This window comes from Tachyglossus aculeatus, chromosome 22 (assembly GCF_015852505.1).
Source record: "Tachyglossus aculeatus isolate mTacAcu1 chromosome 22, mTacAcu1.pri, whole genome shotgun sequence".
NCBI lineage: Eukaryota > Metazoa > Chordata > Mammalia > Monotremata > Tachyglossidae > Tachyglossus > Tachyglossus aculeatus.
The window spans coordinates 52,978,210-52,986,496 of NC_052087.1; the positions used below are offsets into that span (position 1 = coordinate 52,978,210).

Sequence of the window (8,287 nt, forward strand, 5' to 3'; positions counted from 1 at the left end):
CAGTGCTTTGCACATAGTAAGTGCTTAACAAATGCCATTATTATTATTATTATTATTATTATTATTATTATTATTATCAGTCCCCAGCTCAGGGGGAGCCATGGGTGGTTTCAGGGGTGACCGTGTCTTGGCCTTCTAGACTGTGAGCCCGTTGTTGGGTAGGGACCGTCTCTATATGTTGCCAACTTGTACTTCCCAAGCGCTCAGTCCAGTGCTCTGCACACAGTAAGCGCTCAATTAATACAACTGAATGAATTAATCAATGGCCCGGGCCTGCTGGAGGAGCGGCGTGTAGCCGGAGAGGGGAGAAGAAGGGGCTTTGGCCGCGGAGGGAAAGGTCCCCAGTGGGTGGGTGGGAGATGTCTCTCCTGAGCGCTTAGGACAGTGCTCTGCATCGTCATCAGTCGTATTTATTGAGCGCTTACTGTGTGCAGAAGTAAGCACACAGTACATAGTAACACTCTGCACATAGTAAGCACTCAGGAAATCAGTCAATCAAACAATCAATTGCATTTATTGATACTGAATTCCTTCCTTTCCCCCTCGTCCCCCTCTCCATCCCCCCATCTTACCTCCTTCCCTTCCCCACAGCACCTGTATAGATGTTTGTACATATTTATTACTCTATTTATTTATTTATTTATTTATTTTGCTTGTACATGTCATCAATCGTATTTATTGAGCGCTTACTATGTGCAGAGCACTGTACTAAGCGCTTGGGAAGTACAAATTGGCAACATATAGAGACAGTCCCGACCCAACATTGGGCTCACAGTCTAAAAGGCGGATAGGCAGAGGGAGGGCATTCCGGGCCTGGGGGATGACGTGGGCCTCATTCATTCATTCACTTGTATTTATTGAGCGCTTACTGTGTGCGGAGCACTGTACTAAGCGCTTGGGAAGTACAAGTTGGCAACATATGGCATAAATAATATAGCAAATAATGGCATTTATTATCTATCCTATTTATTTTGTTAGTATGTTTGGTCTTGTTCTCTGTCTCCCCCTTTTAGACTGTGAGCCCACTGTTGGGTAGGGACTGTCTCTTGATGTTGCCAACTTGTACTTCCCAAGCGCTTAGTCCAGTGCCCTGCACCTAGTAAGCGCTCAATAAATACGATTGATGATGATGAATACGATTGATACTGATTCCCCGGACTTTGTGCCTCGCCTAGGACGGGGACTGCGTTGGGCCGTCTGCCGGCCGACGGGGGCAATCAATCAATCAATCAATCGTATTTATTGAGCGCTTACTATGTGCAGAGCACTGTACTAAGCGCTTGGGAAGTACAAATTGGCATCACATAGAGACAGTCCCTACCCAACAGTGGGCTCACAGTCTAAAAGGGGGAGACAGAGAACAGAACCAAACATACCAACAAAATAAAATAAGTAGGATAGAAATGTACAAGTAAAATAAATAAATAAATAGATAAATAGAGTAATAAATATGTACAACCATATATACATATATACAGGTGCTGTGGGGAAGGGAAGGAGGTAAGACGGGAGGATGGAGAGGGGGACGAGGGGGAGAGGAAAGAAGGGGCTCAGTCTGGGAAGGCCTCCTGGAGGAGGTGAGCTCTCAGCAGGGCCTTGAAGGGAGGAAGAGAGCTAGCTTGGCGGATGGGCAGAGGGATTGGGGGCATTCCAGGCCCAGGGGATGACGTGGGCCGGGGGTCGATGGCGGGACAGGCGAGAGCGAGGTACAGTGAGGAGATTAGTGGCGGAGGAGCGGAGGGTGCGGGCTGGGCAGTAGAAGGAGAGAAGGGAGGTGAGGTAGGAGGGGGCGAGGTGATGGACAGCCTTGAAGCCCAGGGTGAGGAGTTTCTGCCTGATGCGCAGATTGATCGGTAGCCATTGGAGGTTTTTGCCCTCCCCGGGCAAGCGTCCGGAAGGGCCCGGGGAGGGGGGGGCCCACTTGTAAGCGCTCAATAAATACGATGGATTGATTAGTCCAGTGCTCTGCACACAGTAAGCGCTCCATAAATACGCTTGATCGGTCGACTGATTGGGAATGAGCTCCCCGGGAGGGTGGTCTCGGTGGCGGGAGGGAGAGCGGGGGGTCCGACGGCCTGCGTGCCCGCCTCCCAGGGGGAAGATGAAGAGGATCGCCTTCCAGTTCACCCCGTACAGCTGGGTCAAGTTCGAGTGGAGGCCGGCCTCCGACCTGCGGCGCTGGCTGGCCGTCTGCGGCATCATCTTCGTGGTAAGGTGTCGGGGGGCGCGGACCGGGGGGCGCGGACCCCCCCCGGGCCCCCGGGGGTTGACGGGGCCCGGCAGTTTCTTCTGGCAGAGCTGAACACCTTCTACCTGAAGTTCGTGCTGTGGATGCCCCCCGAACACTACCTGGTCCTGCTGCGCCTGGTGTTCTTCGTCAACGTGGGCGGCGTGGCCATGAGGGAGATCTACGACTTCATGGACGACCCGTGAGCCCCGGGGAACGCCCAGCCGGGAGGGGTGACCCCCTTCCCCTGCAGAATTCACTCATTCCGTCCTGTTTCTTGAGCACTTGCAGTGTGCAGAGCACTGGACTAAGCGCTCGGGAGGTACAAGTCGGCAGCATCTAGAGACGGTCCCTACCCAACAACGGGCTCACGGTCTAGAAGGGATAATAATGGTGTTTGTTAAGCGCTTAATATGTGAAACGCCCAGCCGGCAGGGGTGACCCCCTTCCCCTGCAGAATTCATTCATTCAGTCGTATTTATTGAGCACTTACAGTGTGCAGAGCACTGGACTATGTTGCCAATTTGTACTTCCCAAGCGCATAGTACAGTGCTCTGCACATAGTAAGCGCTCAATAAATACGATTGATGATGATGATGATGACTAAGCGCTCAGGAGGTACAAGTCGGCAACATCTAGAGACGGTCCCTACCCAACAACGGGCTCACAGTCTAGAAGGGACAATAATGGTGTTTGTTAAGCGCTTAATATGTGAAACACCCAGCAGGCAGGGGTGACCCCCTTCCCCAGCAGAATTGACTCATTCTGTCGTATTTATTAAGCACTTACAGTGTGCAGAGCACTGGACTATGTTGCCAATTTGTACTTCCCAAGCGCTTAGTACAGTGCTCTGCACATAGTAAGCGCTCAATAAATACGATTGATGATGATAATGAGGACTAAGCGCTCAGGAGGTACAAGTCGGCAACATCTAGAGACGGTCACTACCCAACAACGGGCTCATGGTCTAGAAGGGATGATAATGGTGTTTGTTAATCAGTCAATCAATCAATCGTATTTATTGAGCGCTTACTGTGTGCAGAGCACTGGACTAAGCGCTCAGGAAGTACAAGTCGGCAACATCTAGAGACGGTCCCTACCCAACAACGGGCTCACGGTCTAGAAGGGATAATAATGGTGTTTGTTAAGCGCTTAAAATGTGAAACGCCCAGCCGGCAGGAGTGACCCCCTTCCCCTGCAGAATTCACTCATTCTGTCCTGTTTCTTGAGCACTTGCAGTGTGCAGAGCACTGGACTAAGCACTTGGGAAGTCCAAGTCGGCAACGTCTAGAGACGGTCCCTACCCAACAACGAGCTAACAATCTAGAAGGGATAATAATGGTGTTTGTTAATCAGTCAATCAATCAATTGTATTTATTGAGCGCTTACTGTGTGCAGAGCACTGGACTAAGCGCTCAGGAAGTACAAGTCGGCAACATCTAGAGACGGTCCCTACCCAACAACAGGCTCACGGTCTAGAAGGGATAATAATGGTGTTTGTTAAGCGCTTAATAGGTGAAACACCCAGCTGGGAGTGGTGACCCCCTTCCCCTGCAGAATTCACTCATTCCGTCCTGTTTATTGAGCACTTGCAGTGTGCAGAGCACTGGACTAAGCGCTCGGGAGGTACAAGTCGGCAACATCTAGAGACGGTCCCTACCCAACAACGGGCTCACAGTCTAGAAGGGATAATAATCAATCAATCAATCAATCGTATTTATTGAGCGCTTACTGTGTGCAGAGCACTGGACTGAGCGCTCGGGAAGTACAAGTCGGCAACATCTAGAGACGGTCCCTACCCAACAACAGGCTCACAGTCTAGAAGGGATAATAATGGTGTTTGTTAAGCGCTTAATATGTGAAACGCCCAGCCGGGAGGGGTGACCCCCTTCCCCTGCAGAATTCACTCATTCCGTCCTGTTTCTTGAGCACTTGCAGTGTGCAGAGCACTGGACTAAGCGCTCGGGAGGTACAAGTCGGCAACATCTAGAGACGGTCCCTACCCAACAACAGGCTCACGGTCTAGAAGGGATGATAATGGTGTTTGTTAATCAGTCAATCAATCAATCATATTTATTGAGTGCTTACTGTGTGCAGAGCACTGGACTAAGCGCTCGGGAGGTACAAGTCGGCAACATCTAGAGACGGTCCCCACCCAACAACAGGCTCACAGTCTAGAAGGGATAATAATTGTGTTTGTTAAGCACTTAATATGTGAAACGCCCAGCTGGGAGGGGTGACCCCCTTCCCCTGCAGAATTCATTCATTCCGTCGTATTTATTGAGCACTTACAGTGTGCAGAGCACTGGACTAAGCGCTTGGGAAGTACAAGTTGGCAACATCTAGAGACAGTCCCTACCCAACAACGGGCTCACAGTATAGAAGGGATAATAATGGTGTTTGTTAAGCGCTTAATATGTGAAACGCCCAGCCGGCACTTCTAGCGCTTCTAGACCTTGAGCCTGCTGTTGGGTAGGGATCGTCTCTATATGTTGCCAACTTGGACTTCCCAAGCGCTTAGTCCAGTGCTCTGCACACAGTAAGCGCTCAATAAATACGATTGATTGAATGAATGAATGAATGAATGAATACCATCGTTATTATTATTAACAAATACCATTATTATTATATATCAATCCATCAATCAGTTGTATTTATTGAGCCCTTACTGTGTGCAGAGCACTGTACTAAGCGCTTGGGAAGTCCAAGTTGGCAACATATAGAGACAGTCCCTACCCAACAGTGGGCTCACAGTCTAGCTATAGTGTATAGAGTGGATATATAAATATATCCAGGTAATAAATAATAATAATAATAATGGCATTTATTAAGCACTTACTATGTGCCAAGCACTGTTCTAAGCGCTGGGGAGGTTACAAAGATGATCAGGTTGTCCCACGGGTGGGGGGCTCCCAGTTTAATGACAAGTAGTCGTCAATCAGCGTCGCCGACGTCTCCCCCCGGGCTGCAGGAAGCTGCACAAGAAGTTCGGGCAGCAGGCGTGGATGGTGGCGGCCATCACAGCCACGGAGTTCCTCATCGTGGTCAAGTACGACCCTTACACGCTGACCCTGTCCCTCCCTTTCTACGTGGCGCAGTCGTGGATCCTCGGGGCCGTCCTCGTCCTCACCTGGACCGTGTGGCGGTTCTTCATCCGGTGAGCCTGGGGCGGGCGGCGGGCATTGCTGCCGAGGACGGGGGGCCGCACACCCTCCAAAACGGTCAGGTTCGGCTCGGGAAAGACCCCCTTCCTCCAGTTTCTTTTTCCCCATGGCATCTGGCAAGCGCTTACTACGTGCCGGGCACTGTTCTAAGCGCTGGGGTAATAATAATAATAATAATGATGGCATTTATTAAGCACTTACTATGTGCAAAGCACTGTTCTAAGCGCTGGGGTCATAGTGATAATGATAATGATGGCATTTATTAAGCGCTTACTATGTGCAAAGCACTGTTCTAAGCGCTGGGGAGGTTACAAGGTGATCAGGCTGTCCCACGGGGCTCACAGCCTTAACCCCCATTTTACAGATGAGGGAACTGAGGCCCAGAGAAGTGACTTGCCCACAGTCACACAGCTGACAAGTGGCAGAGCTGGGATTTGTGCCCATTTTATCTACCCCTGCGCTTAGAACAATCCCGGGCACTTAGTGAGAGCTTAAAAAAAAAACCATTTTGTTTACCCCTGGGCACGTAGTGAGCGCTTAACAAAAGCCCGTTTTATCTACCCCGGGCACGTAGTGAGCGCTTAACAAAAACCCATTTTATCTATCCCCGGGCACGTAGTGAGCACTTAACAAAAACCCATTTTATCTACCCCCTGGCACGTAGTGAGCGCTTAGCCAACGCCGCGGTTACGATTATGGGATCCCAACAAGGAATAAGAAAAGTGGGGAATGCCCCCGATCCCACGGCCGGGGGCTGGCGGGGGGGTGGGCTCTCCCCCTGGAATCGGGAAGAGCCGTCCCTCTCCCTGCTCATCCCGTCCGTCCGTCCGGCCCGTCCGCGGCCTCCAGGGACATCACGCTGCGCTACAAGGAGATCCGCAGGCAGAAGCGGGAAACCCGCGGCCACAAGGACGACCAGGACGGGGCCCTGAGCAACGGCGACGGGGGCCGCGGCGGGGGGACGCCCGGGCCCCAGGGCGACGGCGGGGGAGCCGCCCCCGCCGGAAAGAGGACCGCCGACCCGACGCCCGATGCCAAGGCCTGAGCCCCCTCGGACGGGGCCCGGCCCCTCCGTTTCTCTCCGGCCGTCGCCCTGCCGGACCGCGAGTGCCGGAGGAGGGGTGCCCGCCGCCTCCGTGCCCGCGGCCCGGACCCGTGGCGGGCCCCAAACACTAATGCCGTGTGTGTGTGTGTGTGGGTGCGTGTATGCTTGTGTGCGTGGCCGCGTGTGTCTGTGTAACTGACAGGTTTTGTACTTTTTCAGCGAGGGTGCTGAGCTGCGCGGTAGCGACCTAGATCTCCCCTTCCCTGCCCATCGACTGACAGACCCCCTCCGCGCCCCCCGGACCCCCCTCGCTCCCCCAGGAGGGCCGGGGTGGCCCGTTGGGGCCCTCCAGCCGCACCTGGCGAAGGGGCGCGACCCACACCCAGGAACAGGTTGCCCTTTCTCTTTCTTTTTTTTAACCAAGAGAGCAAACAGCCCCGTGGTCCGTTTTCCCCGGGCGGGGGGACGTGGCACGGGCTTTGGAGTCATCGTGCCCGGCGACGCTGGTCAGGTCGACTGCCCGTCGCGGGCATCGCCCCCACCATTTCGGAGCGGGCTACTCCGGCCGGCCTCGCCCCGGTCACCCCGTCACCAGCTCCCTCGCCCATCTCACCGGGGGTTGCTCCGTTTTTCCGTTCGATGCCGCTTTTGCCTCCCGCCCCTTCCTCCGCTTTCCCACCCGACTGCCGGAGGACCCCCGGAGCAGATGACTCCGCTCTCCGGGTCTCTGCCCTGGCGGGGGCTCTCGGTGGGGGACGGGGGGCACACACTAAGGCTTCGCCAAGCACAGCGGGTGAAAGGAGAGAGGCCGCGGTGGGGGTGGACGCGGGCCAGGCCGTGGGGGTGACTTACTTTCCCCCCGTTGCTGCTGCCCCTGGCCGCCGCCCTCGCCTCCACGCCCCCCCCCCCCCCCAACACCCACTCACCTTGACGGACAAAATCGAATTATTTAGAAGCAGCCCCGGCTCCGGGGAAGTGGCACAGTCTGAGCCAGGAGACCCTCTTTCCCAAAGCTCTTTCCTTTGGAGCGTCTATTTAACCTCACTTATTTATACGCATTTTCTCGACCAGCCGGGGGGACCCCCGCCGGGCCCCCCGCCCCCCGAAAACACACACACACGCGCACAGACGGGGCCCGACCCCAGAACCCGCCCCGTCCCCATCGCAGCGGGGAGGGGGAGATAGATGTAGCCCGTCGAGCCGTGGGGGGCCGGGAGGGGAGGTCCGACAGGGCGAGGCGCCCCGCGAGTGACCGGCGTCCCTCACGTCCACGTGGAACTGTTGGGACGTTCTCCCCTCGGAGATAACGGAACCAATAAAGAGGATGGACCGGTTCCGCCGTTGGATGGTTCCCGTTCGCGGCTCCGGCCCCCTTCGTCGGCCTTCCCGGGGTGAGTGGGGGGGGTGGGCGACCCCCGACCTGGGACCGCAGGCCGTGTCCAGTCAATCGGTTGTATTTATTGAGCGCTTACTGGGGGCGGAGGATTGTACTGAGCACCTGGGAGGGTACGGCGCGGCAATATAACGAGCCCACAACGAGCTTACGGGCTAGCGGGGGAGACGGACGTTAACAGAATGACTATAACAATAATGACGATGGCATTCATTTGACTATAACAATAATGACGATGGCATTCATTAAGCGCTTACTATGTGCAAAGCACTGCTCTAAGCACTGGGGTGGTTACAAGGTGATCAGGTTGTCCCACCGGGGGTTCACAGTCTTAATCTCCATTTTACAGATGAGGTCACTGAGGCCCAGAGAAGTTAAGTGACTTGATCATGGTCACACAGCTGACAATTGGCGGAGCTGGGATTTGAACCCATCACCTATAATATAATATATAATTA

At 54.2% G+C, this 8,287-nt stretch overlaps 1 protein-coding gene across 1 annotated transcript in view; it reads left to right on the forward strand.

Moving 5' to 3' along the window:
• Positions 1-6,518, forward strand: part of PTDSS2 (phosphatidylserine synthase 2) — a 77,467-nt gene extending 70,949 nt beyond the window's left edge. Inside the window, exons 10-13 of the mRNA XM_038765372.1 lie at positions 2,095-2,209; positions 2,284-2,429; positions 5,199-5,384; positions 6,241-6,518. Coding sequence (XP_038621300.1) covers positions 2,095-2,209; positions 2,284-2,429; positions 5,199-5,384; positions 6,241-6,436 — 643 coding nt within the window. The 3' untranslated portion in view covers positions 6,437-6,518. The remainder of the gene's footprint in view (positions 1-2,094; positions 2,210-2,283; positions 2,430-5,198; positions 5,385-6,240) is intronic.
• The last annotated feature ends 1,769 nt before the right edge of the window (positions 6,519-8,287 follow it).